At 41.3% G+C, this 23,041-nt stretch overlaps 1 protein-coding gene across 1 annotated transcript in view; it reads left to right on the forward strand.

Moving 5' to 3' along the window:
* Positions 1–1,069: 1,069 nt before the first annotated feature.
* LOC124132410 (proto-oncogene tyrosine-protein kinase receptor Ret-like) overlaps positions 1,070–23,041 on the forward strand; it is a 107,903-nt gene continuing 85,931 nt past the window's right edge. Inside the window, exons 1-2 of the mRNA XM_046496324.2 lie at positions 1,070–1,730; positions 19,054–19,302. Coding sequence (XP_046352280.2) covers positions 1,685–1,730; positions 19,054–19,302 — 295 coding nt within the window. The 5' untranslated portion in view covers positions 1,070–1,684. The remainder of the gene's footprint in view (positions 1,731–19,053; positions 19,303–23,041) is intronic.

The raw sequence follows: 23,041 nt of genomic DNA on the forward strand, positions 1-23,041 counted from the left end.
ATACCACCTGTCTATATTACCCCATACACTATACCACTTGTCTATATCACCCCATACCACATACCACATCACCCCTAGACCATACCAGCTGCTTATATCATTCCATACTACATGACACCCGTCTATGTTATCCCATACAATATGACAACCGTCTATATTTCCCTATACCACATATCACCTGTCTATATCTCCCATACCACATACCACGTGTCTATATCATCCTATACCACATATCACCTGTCAATATCACCCCATACACCATAGCACCTGCCTTTGCCACTCCATACCACATACCATCTGCCTTTATCATCCCATACCACCTGTTTTCATCATTCCATACGCCTTCTCATCTGTTAATCGGGAAACGGTTACTATGGTTAATGCAGCGTTTTCGTAGATTTGACACACTGTACATTATTGATAACTCCCGCTGGCATGTTTACTTCAACGAAATGAAGCTAGGATAACAAAGCATTACCTTATAATAAGATAAACTGTAGGCCTTTCTCATCATGAAAGATCATTATGACGGAATTCATATCATGTAACCTCTGCTCGTATAAATTTAAAATATTGCATCCGCGTGTCATAACTGTTAAATTATGTTTTTATGGACACTCTTGATAAAACCAATCCTTGTTTAACCATTGTCCGGGCTATTTCTACTCATAGATTCTACTCTGAGATAAACACACATGTAAAGGGAACAAGTACTGGTACCACTTAATTCTCTGCCATCTGTTTGGTGCAATTATTCTAGGCTAAATTGCGCTTCAATTCACCGCTACCTCAGACACAATCTCACGACCATGTACCTTGCTAAATGTTAATAAAGCAAGCTTTTCGGTGATAAAAGAGAGTAATTAAGGCCGTTCAGGCACCAATGATCTACAGCAATTAACGAAGTAGGCTGAATGGTTTAATTTAAGAGGGTAACATACAGTTCTCCTGTCGCTACGGTTTTCACTCGGCTCTTGCAATACTTTCCGGATATTAGCGTAGCCATTTACAACACAGAGTACAAATACTGGCAGCATTGCAGAGTCTGGCAGTCGCCCGATATCAGATCAATAGATTCTCACAGCTCCTCGTAGGCAGGAGGTTTCTCATTGAAAGTTCCCTACCACATCGGATGAAAGTTGTTAAGTCAGTGGCCTTTCACTGACTGTCTTTGAAACAGATGTTTTTTTTTCCATGTCAGGGAACATTATGGGTATTTGAACAATTCTTGAGAAGAGGGATTTATTTTAGCAGTTGAAACACCAGGGTGAAAACTGAAATACGATCTAAATTTAACCTGATAAAAGTTTGAAGAAAGGGATGATGCAAATCAACTGTGAATGGAACGTTGAGTAGGGTGGGGGCTGTGTTTCGTATCCCACCTCCGTGGTAAAAGACATGGACACTACATGTTGCCTGTGACAACAGAGCCAGTTGGCAATGATGTGAATTTGCTGGCGTCAGATGATTAAACCTCCTCATGAGGGTTGGAGAGCACTGCCGCAATACACAAGCATAATAGAGGACGAACTAATCAGCCTTACAGAGGACACGTATGCAGGACCGCCGTCAGCTAAAGGTGGTCCACTGGCATGATAGCCAGTGATCTCTGTTGAGAAGTCATGTCATAGATCTACCTGTGATTTTTGCAAGGGTCAGTTTGTTCCGTCCGCTAGTGGCCATCATGTGGCGTCTTTGGACTTACCTCTTCATAACTTTCCTATGTAAAGGTAAGCTTTTGTAAACTTATAATATAATATTGTGTATATAAAAGACAATTTGTATATAACACTCAATTTTGATGTTTTTATTTTATAAAATATGAATGTGTTTTTGGTATTGCTATATGAACGTGTTTTGACAGACCCCTTCGACATGTACATATTCCAAACAAGAGAAGACATTGGACTCGCTACTCATTGACTTTGACATTGTCATTGTCGAGGGGTTTTCATATTCGTTGCTATCTTCAGTTGATTCACGGCACTTGGTGATGGACCTTGATAGTGTATTCTTTTTTATCATTAGATATTCAAAATTCGTAAAAACGTCAGATATAAAACATTAAGTTATAGTGTTATATAATATGTGTATTTATTTTTGTCTCTGAAGGTATTTACTCACTCCATAAGGTTATATAGGAATGCCATGCTCGATAAATTTTATACTCTGTCTCTATATATGTTTACCTTATCTACGAAACAAACACTGCATGTCTATGAGGGTACTTGTTCATTCGACCCGTGAAGTTCCGGGGTAGAATAGGCCTTCAGCAACCCATGCTTGCCGTAAAAGGCAACTATGCTTGTCGGGTGGTCAGTCTCGCTGACTTGGTTGATGCATGTCATCGTATCCTAGTTGTGTGGATCGATGCTCATGATGTCAATCACTGGATTGTCTGGTCCAGATTCGATTATTTACAGACCGCCGTCATATAGCTGGAATATTGCTGAGTGCGGCGTAAAACAACAAACAAACAAACTAAAAAAAACCATATTCATTCTCTGTTTATGTCAGTGTGAGGCCTTAACCTAATTAAAACTCAAGACAAAAGATGGTATCTTTGCCAACGTACGTGGAATAGTAATCTCATATATATTCCATGGCCAGCAGTATCAAATATCTAAATAATGACTTACCTCTTCTTAAATATCAAGTATCCGGGCAAACATTCTGACAGAAGGGTCAGATACAATATATTAATTCCCTGGATCTCTATGGTGGAAATGTCAGTTGAAACGTCATCTACACAAACTAATACCAGCTTGGTTGAAATGTGGAAGATGCACAACACAAAGACAAACATTGTCATTAGCCGCTAGAGCATCTCTAATGTCCGTAATTCTGTCGTCACCGCGGTAATCAGCTGCCGCGATTCCAACATTCGTGTACTTCAGTGTGTGCCAGTCGGAACTGCACAGTCAGTTTGTCTGCTACCCGTTTTCCCCTGAACTGCACAGACTCAGTTTGTCTGCTACCCGTTTTCCCCTGAACTGCACAAACTCAGTTTGTCTGCTACCCGTTTTCCCCTGAACTGCACAAACTCAGTTTGTCTGCTACACGTTTTCCCCTGAACTGCAGAGACTCAGTTTGTCTGCTTCCCGTTTTCCCCTGAACTGCAGAGACTCAGTTTGTCTGCTACCCGTTTTCCCCTGAACTGCAGAGACTCAGTTTGTCTGCTACCTGTTTTCCCCTGAACTGCAGAGACTCAGTTTGTCTGCTATACCCGTTTTCCCCTGGACTGCAGAGACTCAGTTTGTCTGCTACCCGTTTTTTCCTGAACTGCACAGACTCAGTTTGTCTGCTACCTGTTTTCCCCTGGACTGCAGAGACTCAGTTTGTCTGCTACCCGTTTTCCCCTGAACTGCACAGATTCAGTTTGTCTGCTACCCGTTTTTCCCTGAACTGCAGAGACTCAGTTTGTCTGCTACCCGTTTTCCCCTGAACTGAACAAACTCAGTTTGTCTGCTACCCGTTTTTCCCTGAACTGCACAGACTCAGTTTGTCTGCTCGTACAATCTCTGTTTGTTACAAACCCCCCACAAACACATGCAAAGGCAAGTCAAATGTTCACCTGAAATAAAAACAACAACACGGGAGCATATGGTTACAAGTCAAAATAGGAAATTGCATCGGACATCATGTTTGTGCCGGTTGGGAAAATTTGGAAATGTCCTCAACATGTCTACCATAAAACGCTTTGTAAGCTTTGGTGAGGCCTTGAATTTGTACCCTTGATCAAACAACGTTTGAGCAAGACTCGTATGACGCTCTTTGAAATCTTGATGGAAAGAGCATCCTCAATTGTGCCTCAACAGTTTTGAAATGTAGATATCAAGTGCTGGACCTGCTGGAATAGTGCTGGACATAACGTTAAAGTTGACTTTGAGAAAGCTGAAGTCATCCACACAGTCTTGTGGAGAGTTTTCCCTGTCATTCTGAATCTTTATGCATATTAAGAAATCTGTATGTCCATTGTATGGTTCCGACTATATCAAAACCACGTGTTTATGAATCACTCAAATATTGGTGATACAAGGTGTTTGCGAAAATGTTAGCGTTCGGACGTTTCCTTATTTGTAATAGGGGCGGTCGGGTAGCCTAGTGGTTAAAGCGTTCGCTCGTAACGCCGAAGACCCGGGTTCGATTCCCGACATGGGTACAATGTGTGAAGCCCATTTCTGGTGTACCCCGCCGAGATATTGCTGGAATATTGCTAAAAGCGGCGTAAAACCATACTCACTCACTCATTATTTGTAATATATGTAGATACTGAGTACTTCGCCCTGTTGTTCCCGGTACCCACTCATTGTGATTGTAATGCTTATTACTCATGTGTTGACATATGTGCTATAAATGTCTGGCATCGCTTGGTAACTGCAACAGTGACGAGGGACACTAATCGCTATCATTAATAACGTGTGTCATCACCATACTCCTACGATACTTAGTATTCAGTGTAGGGCTCAGGGCAATTTGAAATGTTCGCAACATTTGATACATTCTTAACGTGGTGATCCAAACAAAGATCATATTCGTTACTTGAACGTATATGTTTCGAGAGCATTTGAATATTTGGGTTAGCGGTTAGTTTGTAATTTAGGTTAGGTAGTATTTTATATTAGAAATAACCAAACCGATACAACCGCTGATTCCACTTATCTAACTCTATTCATGATAAGAATATTAACATGAAAGAAATATTCCCTAAAAATATTTTGCAAAAATATGAATGAACCACTGAAAATCAGTGATGACCATGATTGATCGGTGTTCGCGAAAAGGGTAGTGTCTCTCTCTCTCCCTCTCTTTCTCTCTCTCTCTCTCTTTCTCTCTCGATTCGCTGTGCAGAGCGCAGAGTTCGCCCCGATTATGTTCCTGGGTTTGTCAGCACTGGAATACTGTTAAAAGCGGCGTTAAACCCAACTTACTCACTCACTCACTCTTTCTCTCTCCTCCCACACTCTGTCTCTCTGTGTTCAGTAACGGTGACACGACCATGGACTGGTGCGTCATTCAGAATCATTGTATTAAATGGATACGCCATTGATTGATTTATGACCTAGTGAAGTGTTAATAACTTCCCACCGATTTTAGATTCTTCCGCCGCCTTCCCAATAATATGACGCAACTCGAACACGAAATGTACAGAATCTGTGACTGACAAAAACAAATAGACAGCTGGTATGATCTAGGTGGTTCTGAGGGGGTGTTTTCCATACATGCCAAAAGCATGCCAGTGGTCGCATTATTGACTGCGCTCATGAAAGCTGAATATTCGCTACAGAGTTCAGTACATTACGCAATTGCATGGTAAAGCCAAGTGTATTTTGTGAGGCAGCATATTGATTTCATGTTTGTCAGTAATATTGTCCGTCGTGCCATAATCCGTTAATATTGCTGGCAAATATGTTAAAATATGCCTTCGAAAGATACAACACAAACGCCCGTCTACTCACACAATGATACCACACAAACACATGTCAACTGAAACAGTGATATCACACAAACACACGTCTACTCACACAGAGATTTCACACAAACAAACGTCTACTCACACAGTGATACCACACAAACACATGTCAACTGAAACAGCGATATCACACAAACAAACGTCTACTCACACAATGATGTCACACAAACACATATCTACTCACACAATGATGTCACAAAAACACACGTCTACTCACACAGTGATGATTACACAAACAAACGTCCACTCACACAGTGATGATTACACAAATGTACGTCTACTCACAGTGATGATAACACAAACACACGTCTTCTCACAGTGATGCCACACAATCACACGTCTACTCACACAGTGATGCCTCACAAGCACATGTCTAGTCACACAGTGATACCACAAACACACACGTCTACTCACACAGTGATGTCACATAAACACATGTCTACTCTCACAGTGATGTCATACAAACACACGTCTACTCACACAGTGATGTCAAACAAACACACGTCTACTCACACAGTGATGTCACATAGATATCCGTCTACTCACACAGCGATAAATCAAACAAACGTCTACTCATAACACAAACATGCATCTACTCACACAGTGATGTCACATAAACACACGTCCACTCACACAGTGATGTCACATAAACACACGTCCACTCACACAGTAATGATAAAACAAACACACGTCTACTCACAGTGATGTCTCACAAACACACGTCCACTCACACAGTGATGATAACACAAACACATATCTACTCACACAATCATGTCACAAAAACACACGTCTACTCATACAGTGATGATTACACAAACAAACGTCCACTCACACAGTGATGATTACACAAATGTACGTCTACTCACAGTGATGATAACACAAACACACGTCTACTCACACAGTGATGTCACACAAACACACGTCCACTCACACAGTGATGATAACACAAACACACGTCTACTCACAGTGATGATAACGCAAACACCCGTCTACTCACAGTGATGTCACACAATCACACGTCTACTCACACATTTATGCCTCACAAGCACATGTCTAGTCACACAGTGATACCACAAACACACACGTCTACTCACACATTGATGTCACATAAACACATGTCTACTCTCACAGTGATGTCATACAAACAGACGTCTACTCACACAGTGATGTCACATAAACACACGTCTACTCACACAGTGATGATTTCGCAAACACACGTCTACTCACACAGTGATGTCACATAAACACACGTCCACTCACACAGTGATGTCACATAAACACACGTCCACTCACACAGTGATGTCACACAATCACACGTCTACTCACACAGTGATGCCTCACAAGCACATGTCTAGTCACACAGTGATACCACAAACACACACGTCTACTCACACATTGATGTCACATAAACACATGTCTACTCTCACAGTGATGTCATACAAACAGACGTCTACTCACACAGTGATGTCACATAAACACACGTCTACTCACACAGTGATGTCACATAAACACACGTCCACTCACACAATGATGTCACATAAACACACGTCCACTCACACAGTGATGATTACACAAACACACGTCTACTCACACAGTGATGATTACACAAACACACGTCTACTCACAGTGATGTCACACAAACGCACGTCTACTACTCACACAGTGATGTCACATAAATACCCGTCTACTTATACAGCGATAACACGTCTACTCATTCAGTGATAACACAAACATACATCTACTCACACAGTGGTGTCACACAAACACACGTCTACTCATAACGTGATGTCACATAAACACCCGTCTACTCACACAGTAATGATTCATAAACATACGTCAACCCACACAGTGATATCACACAAACACACGTCTACGCACAAAGCGATGTCACATAAACACCCGTCTACTCACACAGTGATGATTCATAAACATACGTCTACCCACACAGTGATGTCACACAAACACACATCTACACACACAGCGATGTCACACGTGCATACGTCTACTCACAAAGTGATACCGCAAACACACGTCTACCCATACAATGGCGTCACACATGCATACGTCTACTCACACAGTGATGCCACAAACACATGTCTACTCACATAGTGATGTCACACAAACACACGTCTACTCACACAGCTATGATACACAAACACACGTCTACCCACACAGTGATATTACACAAACACACGTCAACGCACACAGCTATGTCACATAAATAAATGTCTACTCACACTGTGATGCCACACAAACACATTTATATCCCGCACAGTGATGCCACACAAACACATTTATATCCCGCACAGTGATGCCTAACAAACACATTTATACCCTGTAGTGTTCATATAATGATTAGTATCAAAATAGTAATAATTGCGTTTGCTGTGCCTTTGAGGAGATAAAGCACAGTTGAACTATATCAGTGCATTTTAGGTTTTGAAGTATTTTACTCTCATTTCCTAGTTAATTATGAAATTATAAGGCGTGGTTTAAGCTGTTCACGCTTGCAAATAAAAGCGACATAACTCTTTCCATAATCATAAATTTGGAAACGAAGGGAGAATTATTATCGCAGCAGGCACTGCTTAAAAAATAAGTTAATATTGTTGGCGTTCTATATTTCATTATAACGGCACAAAGACATGATGAACCGTTTAGTTCACGTCGTAACAGTAATTTAGACGTAATGGGGTATGTGTGTATTTATAAGTAACAGCAGCCCTGATTACGAGTGCTGATTTACGACTTGCTGTCGGGCATACATACATTAAAGGTGCGATGCATAGTCACTTCAATATTGGCTCCGCTTGGTTCCCGGCCGATACCTGGCGGATGACGTCAGGCAATATTAACCCACTAAAGTGAGGGTTTGTGGCGTCCGAATAATTTCATTCTTTGAACCACTGTATTGCTATGTTATTACAGTGCTATACTATGAAACTATGTTTTATTTTATAAAAATAAATTCATTAGCTGAGGAGCGGCAGATATTATGGAAGTGTTTTAATTCCATTTACCAAAGGATATTACTCGCTAACTAGTTTATATCCTATTTATCTATAATATGGATTTCACGCATATTACCAGTAATTGCTATTGAACATCTCAAGTGATAGATATCATGAGCATCGATCCACGGAATTGGGATCGATGCATGCATCAACCAAGTCAGCAAGCCCGATCCCGATCGACTCTTACGACAAGCATAGGTTGCTGAAGATCACGTGTTAGGGTACGGGTGTAGATGTTTATTGTCTGGTGCAGACACACCAAGGTTCATATTCGAAACAAATCTGGGATTAGAACCCACGATTAAGTGATTCCCCGCTGTTACATTGTTGTCCCCTTCATTCTAGCGCTATTCAAATACTGCTCTCGATGATAGTACAGCCGTTACCAAATGAATAGACTGACAATTATAGTAAGTAGAATTTAGATGTCGCAGGAAACATGGACAAGATACGTAGATCTTTTAAATATTCACGCCTGAGAAGTCGCGATGAAAATCACATTTAAAATGTTTGTTATTGTTAATTTCGAGCACGACTTGTTTCATGTAGTGCTTTAAGTAACGATCTTATAATAGCCCTATTTATGCTTTAGGCTCTGTCTGTACCATATGGTTGCATGTGTTTGTTTATGTAACACGTTGCTAATATTGATTCAGCTGTCAAGGCTAATCAGGGTATTAATATTCTCACAACCTGTGTTACACTCTAGAGACCTGGGTCTGTAGATTAGTAACTGTTACAGCACTGATTGTTTTCGTATGAGCTTTCGTGACAAACAGCATTAAACGTACATGTATCCCGATCTGTTTCCTTATATATCTTTTACAAGAAAACAGTCCACCACCCTCTACAAACACAACATGGAATGACGAGACAATGAGGAGAAAAAGAGACTGTGCCCAAATCGAATTCATTAGAATTTAGATTCGAACACGAATTAACGTTCCAAAATCATGGAAAACCAATCGCAGATTGCAACCGACACGGGTGCAACTTGGATGCTAGCTGAATTCTTTGTTTAATGACTTCATTCGCTAAAATTGGAACCGCTTCACTGTATAAAGACGACTGCGTAACCATGGTGTTCCGGTCTATAGCTTCCGGGGTATCGTGGTGGCACGTCAACATTAACGTCAAGACTCATGTGAGCACGATGGCAGAAAAAGAACTGGCGGGAGTAATTTTGTCTGATGAAGGCAGGTTCCACCTCTTCACTACAGATTGTAGAGTAAGTCTCTATCGTTATCGGGAAGAACGCACGCCTTGCTCCGGCCATATTGAGGTGGCAGCGTAATGATCTGGGCAGTAATTTACTTTCAGGAAATGACGAAAGCCGCTAATCACAAATGCCAACTTTTCATGGATGGGGGTTTTCATCCAGTTGAGCTTCCAATCCTTACAAAGAGTGAGTGAGTGAGTGGGTTTAACGCCGCTTTTAACAGTATTCCAGTTACACCACGGCGTTTCGTCTCCGGATCTTGTTTCAACATAACGTAGCACGACCACACACAGCAGTCAGTTTCTGCAGGTCAAGAACGTAAACGTGTTGCCTTGTACAGCCCGCTCTCTGACATGTCGCCATGTCTAGGGCCATACTGATTGTCAGATTAGAACACTCCTCAACCCTCCTACAAAGAGACGTCATAAATACGTGCACACAGGGTAGAATGTCCCAGAATACTGAACGACGTAATCCGACGTCTAACGAGATTTGCGAGACGTCGTGTGCGAGTTTAATTTGTCTTGAAGCCAATAGGGGCCACACACGATATTGTCTGTGATAATTAAATTCCATCCCTGTATTCATTCTTATTGTCATGTAATTATTTATTTATTAATTCTAATAAGTGAGTTTTTTATTTTCTAAACTATAAATAATAGATTTGTCCCTATCTAATTTATGTGACATTCACTGTAAATGTTCGCCAATTCGGATACAGAGTGTTGTCGCAGTTCGTTTTGCATCAGACTAATAACGGCAATTACGGAACAAGTGAAGTTTTCCGATTGCACTAAGAGCACCTTCAGTGTGCTCAAGGTATTTCCAACTTGTCTGAGTTAAAAAAACTAAGATAAGATGCTAATACTGCCACTTAAGATTCCAGACTTGCCACACTTTGGGATGACTTGAGAGGTATCTACTTCACTCTCTTTAAGATCGTGGAAGTCTTTTGACCTTGCCCGTCATCGTATAGGGTGCTATCGGTAGGTCATTTCCCATCTTGGCGACCCCTATGTTAATATAGGTTTCATAAACTTTGTCACTTCAATTTTATTTATATATGACAAACCAACAAACAGGAATAACCCTAACCAATGGAGTGTTTTTGTTAATTATTCTTTCCTTGAAAAAATTAAGTATAGTAAAGATATTTCTTCCTCCGGTAAACGAAAACATATGTTGAATCAGAATGCAACACTTTTCTGTATCTACAAACACATGCAAATCTGGGCGCAGTTGTTCTTATATTGTCTCTATAGATGTTGTATAACATGTGTATTCCGAGCAGAACAGGACCAGAAAGAAAGCATAAACCGTTACCTTATATCTCAAGACAATCATTGACGCAAGGGTAGGTAGTGAAAGAGATAAAGCTTGAATGACCGTCAGTGTATCGAATGACTGCTGTTTGACCTATATGAGTTTTTGTCACGCCGGTTTTAACGATATTCCAGTCACATCACAGTGGATTTATATAAAATTGGTTTCACACATTATACCCATATGGAGAATCGAACCCAGGTCTTCAGAATGACGGGTCGGGGCTTTGTCCACTAGGCTACCACTATCATGTGCAATCTGTTAAACAAATATGTATCGTCCTGTATGCTGCAGCATGTTACCTGTATATTGTAATTGACCGTCACACGCATGCTAGCAGGTTGTGGAAGAGAGTGGTGTAAGCGATAGGTTCATGACCCATGTCGTGGGATCGATGTTGTAATCGCAGCATATAAACATGTACTATGTCAGTGCCACCTCTACATGAATACATGTACTTAGTATGGACGGTTTTTGCTATATGAAACTGTGTGAAGTAGTTTTACGATGAAATGTTTTATACATTTTCGCTCGTTGTGCCCGTTGTCTAGGACACGCATTCGGTGATGTTTAATTCAAAGCATGCTTTGTACACTAGCCGGTGTGCTCCATGTCAACCATGTCACTATACAAGCAGCATCATTGGATTCATGGAGGGGAATAAAATGGGCGGATATATTCCTTATACCCTGCAACGAGCAAGTCAGACTGCACGTGGGGCGGTCGGGTAGCCTAGTGGTTAAAGCGTTCGCTCGTAACGCCGAAGACCCGGGTTCGATTACCGACATGGGTACAATGTGTGAAGCCCATTTCTGGTGTCCCCCGCCGTGATATTGCTGGAATATTGCTAAAAGCGGCGTAAAACCATATTCACTCACTCACTCAGGCTGCACGTGGATTTCTGAAAGGCAAAATAAATCCCTTATACCCGCTTCAAAGCAAAAATCCGCACGCTTTTTCCGAGTCGAAAGAAATCACGTGACATAGCGCAAGTTAACCTCCACTCAATCGAACAGCTGTTTTCTATCAATTTTGAATTTGTTTCAATTCTTTTACAATGTCATATTAAAACATGTCGGTAAGTGAATTCTTTGTAGCGGGATCACTCGGGGTACACGGAGTGTTATGCACCCCGCCTTAGGTTTTATAACACTCGCCTCCGGCTCGTAATATAAAACCTAAAACCCATAAAACCTACAAACCCCATGTAGCCCTCGCGATCCTGCTACAACATATAGTGTAACACTTTATGGTATAAGCCCGGGTTTGATTTATAAGGTGGGAATATCCTGTTTAGAAAAGCAGGATGCAAAGCACAATGTATATCAATAAGTCAATGTGCCACGCTGATTTTCAGAGATCCATTAACATTATTCTGACCAAACGTTTGGCATTTACGCCCAAATGAATCTGTTTCGGCGAATGATCAAGACCGATTATTCTCTGGCTTTGACGTTTTGTATCTAGTTATGCAAACTGAACAGAAATTATCACAGTAGACAGATGGAAATTCTGGTAGCATTATTTTCTTACACACATTTGTCAATTTTAGTTGAATGTTGTATGACTAAGAGTGTCAGAAAAGCTATTGTTTATGATTTGGGGTCGTTAAATTGTTGTATCCTAACCAAAGCACTTCTTTGACTGATTTTCGTAGGAGATAGAGACCGGGACAACGCAAAGACTAATGTAAATGGTTGCATCACGGACCACCTCACAGATAGAATTCCCACGAACGTGAAGTACAGGATCCGCCAAATTTCTCGCTGTATGTGCAGTGGCAGCGATGTTGCAGTTTTCATGGCTCATGTTTTTCAATTTGTTCCGAAACAACTACCCGTTTAGAGCTAATTCAAACTCAAATTCAACCACTTACCGATGAACCGCACCAGCAACACCATTGTTTGAATATGTTTTTTTCTATCTTGAATACTTTCCACAAAATGACTTGCATTTCCATCCTTACTGATTTCACGTGCTGCACTGAAGCGCGTGTCATATCGGTTGATCTAGGTCTCTTTGTTGCTCTGGCAACCTTCTTGATACGGGATTCGTTTCGAGGCTTGGTCCGATGAATCTTCATGTATGTTTAGCTGATAACCATACCGGGAGTTAATCATGTGGTATTTGTTTTCCAACGTGTATTTATTCGTACGTTTCTGTTGAAGATTTAAATGTAAGCACAGACAAGCTGCAACACGATGTATGTGATCTTAGCAGAAGAGCTGCTGAATTATCCATTATTGGGGTCACAACAGACTTAGCGCTACGATCGTTTTTGTTGTCTGTGTCTTAGTTACAAAACTACAAGGCTTGTATAGCATATGAGAGGTAATAATTGCTTAAAAGATCCAATGGCCGGTAATCAATTATTCATTGCTACATATCTCGAACATACATAATTAATAAAGAAAACTATTTAATGTACAACTGTACACTTTGAAAAGACGGATCGGATTTTTCTTTAAAAGTAAAGTAAAATTTTGTTGGAAAATGTGTGCAAACGGGGTTCGAACCCGCATCGTATTGTTTGAGAACGTTTTATAGTCAATCTCGACTACGACGACACATGACAAAACATTGTGAAATAATATTTGAAAGCTTGTTGAATATTTTCCAAAAGGCTGTTTTGTCAAAGTCTTAATGTATGAACGCACTTCGAGTTTGAGAGAGAAGGGATGTGAGAGGCTTGTCGATTCTTATTCACGTAACAGAGTACACCGATGTGACTCCTTAATGTTAAAGGGGGCGCGGGTGGCCCAGTCGTCTAAGGCGCCGCGTTTCGCTGTGCAGAGTTGCGTCCCTTGGGCACGCCAGAAACCTATGATTGTGAGTTCGAATCCCGGTTCGCCCAAATGATGTTTCTAGGTTTGTCAGCACCATACCCGTGCTCGTGGGTTTCACCGAAGTGGTAACCGTCTGAGACCTGCATCACTTCGGGCTTTCCTCCCACATTAAGCTGACAAGCCGCGATATAATTGGAATACTGTTAAAAGCGGCGTTAAACCCAACTCACTCAGTAAAAATGATATTCATTGTAGTACAAGACATTACCTTTAGTATAGTTGTCCTACAAAGTAGCATTGAGGAAATCTGTGGGCGATTAAACTGAAACCTGTAAATGCTGTGTAACTTTTGTTGGTTCACATGTTCATCCTATGTTCTACCGCCTTCATGTAAATGGCGACACGGAAATTTAGGCGTTTACAGCACGCTGCTCGTTGGCATAGGATGCTGATTATAGCACCAATGGAAACAGATTTGTTTTCAACCGTGAAGAGAAAAGTGTCAAACTTCGAAATGAAAGGCCAGCATCCTTGTAGAACGTTTCAGCCATACATCGAACATCAGTCGATGTCTTTCTTATTTCTCACATTAATTGGACACTAACGAAATGATGCGCGTCGGCTATATGTGAATGGTATTAGTTTAATAGGATTTCATAGGATGCGCTCCATTTCATTCGCATGTTAGTTTCGAGATTAGTGGAAATCTACAGACGTAGTGATGATATTCTCATGCCGTCAGGTCTTTTGAAACTCGATGTTATCTTGTTTGTGAAAGGTTTGTTTCATTAGCCCCCAGCATACAGGGTCGTTCTTCATCGCTTGGCGGTATGATTAATTGCTTCTGGTCGAGATACCACAGGGAAAGTGCAATTAAGCCATGGGTTTGATTTATATCGTTTTTGTAACAGGAACAAGGTTGTTTTTCTCCATTTTAATGTCTGTGCCAGTTGTGCTGCGTCAGTTTGAATGAATGTCATTGATAATTTTATTATACGGAGCTAGACTGTAATGTTTTTCGCAACGGAATATGGGCTCATTCTAAACTAACTTTCCCAGCAATAACGAGGAAATATCGGATTGTCCCACTTACTCCACAACTGTAATGATCATCGACATTCAACGACTGGCGTTTGCGAAAATATTCACTATCATGAAATCCTACTGGGATGGTTCGAGCCTGGTACTGGCAAACCATTGGTTGATAGCGTGCACATCAGTTATTATTAATGTTACTGACTGAGTGAGTGAGTGAGTATGGTTTTACGCCGCTTTTAGCAATATTCCAGCAATATCACAGCGGGGGACACCAGAAATGGGCTTCACACATTGTACCCATGTCGGGAATCGATCCCGGGTCTTCGGCGTGACGAGCGAACGCTTTAACCACTAGGCTACCCGACCGCCCCATTAATGTTTTTGAAACATATTGTGGAGGGGTAGTAGTGATTGCGAGTGACTGATCTCATTTCTTGGCCTTGACACTTGGGGTTGAGTGTGTCGAATGAAACAGGCTGGAAATACTAATTTGTGGAGTATAGTTCGAATTTGCGTATGCGCTTTTATAAAACACGACAATATTTATAACTACGTCAAATACAATTCATAAGCAAAGTTTCAATGGTGGTGATGTTCTTTGTGAGAAAGTGGTGGTGTAACGTTATTGAAATCACAACACAAAGGGCTTATTTAAACACCACTGGTTTAATATATGCTAGGGGGGCACGGGTGGCCCAGTCGTCTAAGGCGCAGCGATTCGCTGTGCAGAGTTGCGTCCCTTGGGCACACCAGAAACCTATGATTGTGGGTGCGGACGGGATTCGTATCTGAAAACGCCGAATTGTCTGCCTGCTCCCAACACTGTTTCCTGGATTTAAGAACGGGACACGTGCCTCATTCAAAAAAATTTCGATTGTCACAAATTCTGAACATTCGTGATTCGGGGCTTATTGTATATAGCCACATGTTTGACCCAAGGTATTTCCTTTTTGACTGTAAACTTGACCCTGTGTGTTTCAATATGATGTGTTCATTATTCATTCATCTTGTGTGGTTATTTATTTTATTTCAAAGTTTCGTTCTGTACATTCCGATTACTTGGTTAACCTTTGAATTGGGAATCAACATGTAACAATAGCCAGATAAATGTGTTGTGATCACGACAAAAATGGATGCTAAATTAACTTATATTTTTCAACTAAAGGACGATTTGAAATGAGCAGTATTCATATATGTTCCAGCATGTTGGGAAATAATTGATCAATTAATGTCCTCTGTACATAGCAATCGTTTAAAAGTTTCATTCATGACATACAAATTCGGTTTTCCCCAATAGACATATGTCTCCTCTACCTCCTAGTGTAATGCCCTTATTACAGTCTATCTTCAATGATATTAAGACTAATGGTATCGTTGTTCTTCTACACTCGCCACGACGTCTCACACAGGCCATTAGGACCACATCAATATGTATTTCAGCAGGGGAAGGTCTATAGCCTACAGTGTTCTTGTCACGCAAGTTAAACCATGTTGGGCGCTCGTGTTTCCTGGCTATCATTGTTCATACCCATGTTCGTAGCGTTACGCACGCATTTGGCGCATAGGAACTTAAAAAAATCAGGTCAAATTGACGTTAAAGAATGGTATTCTCAGAAGCTTCAAGATCTTGAGAGTTGTTTGGTATGCTTTGTGAGCATCACAGTCGTTCTCTGTTTGAGCGGCGGTGTGAGTGAGTGAGTGAGTGTGTGTGTGTATGTGTGTGCACTGCACTCTACAATAAACTACGTTTATAACGAACACGCTTATAACGAACTTACCGATATAACGAACTTATTTTAGTCCCGGCAATTTGTTGTATATATGATGTATATATGCTTATACGAACTACGGTTATTACGAACTGAAATTAGTGGTCCCTTTGAGTTCGTTATAACCGTAGTTTACAGTATTACTTTTCGTGAAGGTCGACTAAACATCTTTTCTTATCTAAATTGCATGTCGTCGTACTCCGGCGGCGCGGGTCATGGCGCATAATACCAACCCCTATTTGTTACTGCCCGAGTCTACTACTTATAGGCCACTGCGATATAGATAGGGAACGGCATATCCTACCAGGGTATGCAATGTACGTTAAACAGTGTTTCTGCACAACTTCGTCGTGGATTCGCGTTGGTATAGCATTGTTGAAATCTCATTAAAATCAGTTCTTAGTGCTCGCTACCGCTTACAAAAATCAGTGAAGGATCACATTGCTGGACACGACAGAACTTTGACCGACCAATGAAATGACTAACAAGAAGTTAGTTTCAAACTGATTTATAAGATAAATGAAGCAAGAGATAGACGATGATTTTGACGTAATCAGTCGTACAGCCCGGAACTGTCGTTCGGAATACCCCTTTTCGAGGTTGCATGATTGGAAAACACATTCCGACTGTCACTTTCCTGATCTGGTAAGCGACGCTCTGATAAGTCCCATGAAGTCGTGAACCCGTAATGGGATTTCTTCAGATCTTTGTTTAGCGGTAGCGAAAACTAAGATATGATTTTAATGAGAATGCAATATTTTCATTACAAGTTTGGGTAAATGAGGTCAATTGTGTGATCACGGCATGATCACTTAGTATATGTACGTTCTGTACAGATAAACTGGACAACTATCAGGAATGGTGATTTATAATACTGATAATAAATTCAATAACCTGAGGAATTACTGCATAAAACGAGATGGTCATGCTGTGTAGCATCTGCTACCAGTGAACATGCGTACGTCACATTATACACGTATTAGCCTTATTGAGCTGATGTAAGTCATCATTGTTGTTCAATTGAGTAGTGACCGCCTCCGTGGTCTAGTGGTAGAGCGTCATACCAAACGACTTTATATAAAAGATGGTACTTGTTGTAAACCCTGTCTGGCGCTCGGCATTAAGGGGCTAAAACAAGGACTGGTCGGCTCGGAGTCAGTATACTGTGTCTGAGTGGGGTATTCATGTTAAACTGTGGCATAGTATCTCAGTGTGCTAGCACTATAAATCGGCATCATATATATATATTTCATATAAGTGCAATAATCTTGGACGCGACTGTAAACTCCATTTCACCTCACCTCACCTCAAGTGAGTAGGACCGCCTTCGTGTTCTGGTGGTAGAGCGTCCGCCCGGAGAGCAGAAGGTCCGGGGTCCGAACCCCAGCCGCGTCATTACTTGTTGTTACCCTGTCTGGCGCTCGGCATTTAGGGGCTAAAACAAGGACTGGTCGGCTCGGAGTCAGTATACTGTGCCTGTGTGGGGTATTCAGGTTAAAATGCGACATGGTATCTCAGTGGGCTCGCATTATAAATCGGCATGAGTCCCCCCCACCCCCACCCCCACACGTAGCTATATATGTGCATAATATTGGACGCGACGTTAAACCCCATTTCACCTCACCTCAATTGAGTAGCCCCGTCACTTCATCAGATGTAGACATAAGTAGACATGTGGTAGAGTGCCTTGCGCAGTTTCAGGATAATTTGTCACAAAGGAAAGCAAATGTCATCTGACGTTACTGGGAAAACAATATCGGAAATGCTTGACTTCCGCATAGATAACATCTATATGAAATTGTGACCCCCTTCTTGCTGACATGTTTCCTTATGCACATGATTCGGTGTTTTTGGTCGGATTGGATAAGTCAAACAAAGGCAATTTGACAAATAGGTTTAACTTAAGCTTCAAGTTTTTCGATAATCTGATGTCGTTTAATAACCATCAATTAGCCAATCCCCATCCACATATTTACCCACCTGAACTAGAAATAAAGGAGACCTGTGAGACCGCCTCGTCTGTTTCACATTTAGATCAATGTATGCAGATTCAGAACAATCTCCACAAGACTGTATGACAAGAGGGATGACTTTAACTTTCACATTGTCAACTTACCCTTTATGTCGAGCAATAATCCAGCGACTCCAGCCTTTGGTGTCTACATTTCAGAACTATTGAGGTACAATCATCCATGCCCTTTCTACAACAATTTCAAAGCTCGGCGTCATACGTCGTCAAAAGTTGTTTGATCAAGGTTCAAGGCTTCAGTAAAACTTTCATAATGTTTTACAGAAGACAAGTGGAGGACATTTCGTAATTTGACGCATCAGTGACTAAAATGATATCTGTGTTTCCGTGTTTGTTCTTTACGAAAATATGTCCTCAATGCTGTATTGTGAAGAAAGTAATGGATGATTTATTGTTTTGCAGACATCTCGGGACTCTATTTCCCGAAGTCGATGTACAGTTTCACACTACCGCCAGGTGCTCCCCATAATACAGTAATCGGCCGTGTGTATGTGCTGAACAATGTCACGTCCCACTGTGACGACAACGGCATCGCGTTCACGATGTACTGGACCCAGGAGTACAAAGGTGAGGTGTCACGGCTGGTTGGCATTGATCACGTGTCGGGAAAGGTGAAAGTTATCGGCTTCAGCGAGGAAGCAGAGAGTGGGGGTAAGTCAATTTATTGAATATATGCCTATCTTTTGCTGTTGTAACACGTACAAAGAAAGTCAGAGGTGTCTTACGCCTCAGCTAGCAATATTCCAGCTATATCCCGGTGGCCTGTAAATAATCTAGTCAGACGAACCAGTGGTTGATATCAAAAGCAAAGTTAGACGTCATTTGGGATACGATGACACAATCAGCCAAGACCGTGACTCCTGATCCATTATCGTTGCCCCAAAGGAGAAGCATAAGTTCCTAAGGACTATTCATAACCCGGACGTTTGGTATTTCAAGGTTACATTTTTTGAAAGCACAAAGGGCGTTATAAGTTATATATACTTATAGCAAGATATAAGGGAATATAGTTAGAATTTTCTTGACATGGCATCCCGTACGAAAACAGAAAACCCATGTGTGTTTCGGTAATATTGTGTCACACCGAACAAAACATTTTACTTTGAATCTTGTGACTTGAAGAATTTATCATGGTAAGTACCAGAATAAGAATTCGGATATGTTTCTGTGCACTCTGTTATTGGTGTCACCAGTATAAGTTGTATTTTTAGAACATTACGCAGATTGAGTCCCTTCTACCTTCTACATACCACTCAGCAATTGTAGAGCATTGCCATGCCCGGCCGGGGTGACTTAAGGTGTGACCTACAGCGGGTTCAGTACAACACGCGTCACATGTTTGGTAATTTCCGACTCAAAGTCCGGCGCAAAGTCAGGAATTAAAAGATTAACTTGGCTTCCACATGGTTAGACGTCATCGCACGTTGACAAATGGGCTCCAACTGTTTTGAAATGACTCCGCGTTCACTATGGGTTTGGCGTTATTGATTATCAACCCATTAGTGTTTAAGGAAATGCTGATATATTGACTTACGCTATATCATTGTCAAGTGATGACAATAATTTTGAGACATGTTAATAATGAATTTAATAATGTCTGTGTGTACACTACAAATACAAACAGAACAGGGTGTGTGCTGTTAATGGATGACGGATAGAAGGATACTTGTAGGATGTGGACGAATCCTTTTATTCCCTCTTTAGCAAGTTTCTAAAGTCAGGGAAGTAGCACCAATGGTCCACGAGAATGTAAACAACCTGACTTTCGGCGTAACAAGCGAGGGAAGGAACCATTATCGTACCCCCGAGGTTAGAATAGGTTCTCAGAAACACATACTTGTCGTAGCTCTGTTACTTGCGTTATTACGTATCATCGCCCCCGACGGCATGTGACATTGCACATAGTATTAATCACTGGCAAGAGTGGTCTAGACTCAGCGCTTAAATAACAATGTACCATAAAATCATCGACAAAGCTAAAATAATCCTCATGTTAAACTATTGCGATTGGGTGTATATATATATAATATATAGTGTTACGTGTCGATTCCCAAATTGAAACAATACGTTAATCCAGAAATCTGTACGGTCAAGTCGTTTACAATCAACAAATGTATTACAAAATTAATAAATAAATACAAATTACTCCACAGCAATTACAATAGCAGTAAACAATAGAGTGGCAGTGCAATATACAATGGCAATATATATATTATGATGGCAGTGGTCAGTATCAAATACCAAAAAACAGTAGTGATAGCAAAAGTCAGCAATAATAATATATATTCACCCAGCGAGGACAGGGGTCAAGCTTCTGAGATGGACTAGGCAGGGAATCGGGGATGATGAGCGATCCTCACTTGAAAGCCGGTTCCGATGTCATGAAAATGCGTAAACACGCTCTTGTCCCCTTATATACAAACTTGCAAGCTACTGGAAGTTTCTGTACCGTGCCCTCACCAGTCCTTACAGCACTAGATCATTACAGAACATTTCATATGTTTCTATAACATACTATCACCGTCCGCGGTGTACCGAACATGAAGTTTACACACCAAACTAGCATCTAAATATAGTAACTTTCTGACGACCTATCACTGTCCAAGCACAAAACAATGAGCGTTTACCGAATCTGAACCAAAAACAATGTAACGCAGTTACAATCATTGTAGACGCCGCTCTACTCGACTGTCTTCTTTTACTTGGAAAATGAAAGAATGCAATTGAATATCGAGGAATCGAAATCTTATGTTCTTTAAGGAACAATGAACTCCTCTGAAACATTAGGGAAACAATAATCATGAAGTCCGGAACTCTACTTAATGAAAGCGTGAAAATGGCCAGAAATTGCGTTGCGTTTGGTAAAGATGAAATAGTACGAGGCGTCGTGCATTGGGCAATATGGCACATTTTCCCAGAATGTCTGACTGCATCTGCTGAGCCCGTGAGGAAATGTTGCTGGATGCATGTTGTTAGAGCGTGTGGCTGCATACTGACCGCGAAATAGCCACTGTGTTCTTGAGCCTGTTGTATTCCCCAAACACCCTTGTCGAATCGTCGCTGATTGTTGCCACTAAAACGGAAGCAGCATTTGATGAATCGATTTGTGAATGTATTTTCACAGCAGGCAATGGGACGACAATTGTATTACAGTTCAACACGATTAGACCTGGGGTCTCGCTTAGCCTTATTTCTTAACGGCACCTTAATTGGTGCCAAGAGTGCATTTGGCCCCCGCTCCATTTTCAACCATCCTCGAATAAGTACGACGATCGCTCTGAATCAGCTTAAGGGATGGATTTTCATTGTGGGTTAAGTGAGGTGAAATTGGGTTTAACGTCGCGTCCAAGATTATTGCACTTATATAGCGACGTGCATGCACGTGGGTGTGGGTGCATATGGCTGCTTGTACTAGTCCGGACTGATGCCGATTTATAGTGCTAGCCCACTGAGATACTATGCCGCAGTTTAACATGAATATCCCACTCAGACAAAGTATACTGACTCCGAGCCGACCAGTCCTTGTTTTAGCCCCTTAATGCCGAGCGCCAGACAGGATAACAACAAGTACCATATTTTAACGTCTTTTGGTATGACGCGGCCGGGGATCGAACCCCGGACCTTCCGCTCTCCGGGCGGACGCTCTACCACTAGACCACGGAGGCGGTCGATTTTCATTGTGAGTGAATACAAGTCGTAACTCAGAGAGCTGAACTCATGACTCAAGATTAACTTCAATTGTACAAACTATCTCTGACATGTTATGTTTCATGTTTGGTAATGCACCATAAGACACAGGGGATGAACAATGTCATGTTAGTTACCAAAACAACTCTACATCAAGTGGATTATGAATCCGATGCAATTTGAGATGTGAAGGCTGCCCTGGCATTCTTGTACATTCTGGCGCGTTATGTCTACATAGGTTAGTTTATCAGTTTATTTCGGGGGCACGGGTGGCCCAGTCGTCTAAGGCGCTGCGATTCGCTGTGCAGAGTTGCGTCCCTTGGACACGCCAGAAGCCTATGATTGTGGGTTCGAATTCCGGTTCGCCCCGATTATGTTTCTAGGGTTTTTCAGCACCATACCCGTGCTCGTGGGGTTCACCGAAGTGGTAAACGTCTGAGACCTGCATCACTTCGAGCTTTCCTCCCACATTAAGCTGACACGCCGCGATATAACTGGAATATTGTTAAAAGCGGCGTTAAACACAACTCACTCACTCAGTATTAGTTATTTCCGTTTATAAAATGATAATCCTTTTAAAAGTCACGTTGAATATTTCCAATTGATAGACCGAGGATTTTTGATTGCATCAATATGTTTGTATGTCAAACTCAGATTATTGGAAACTAATCTTAACTATATTTCACCTCGCTCGAAATCACCT

The sequence above is a fragment of the Haliotis rufescens genome, unplaced genomic scaffold (genome assembly GCF_023055435.1).
Source record: "Haliotis rufescens isolate VD_foot unplaced genomic scaffold, xgHalRufe1.0.p SCAF_20, whole genome shotgun sequence".
NCBI lineage: Eukaryota > Metazoa > Mollusca > Gastropoda > Lepetellida > Haliotidae > Haliotis > Haliotis rufescens.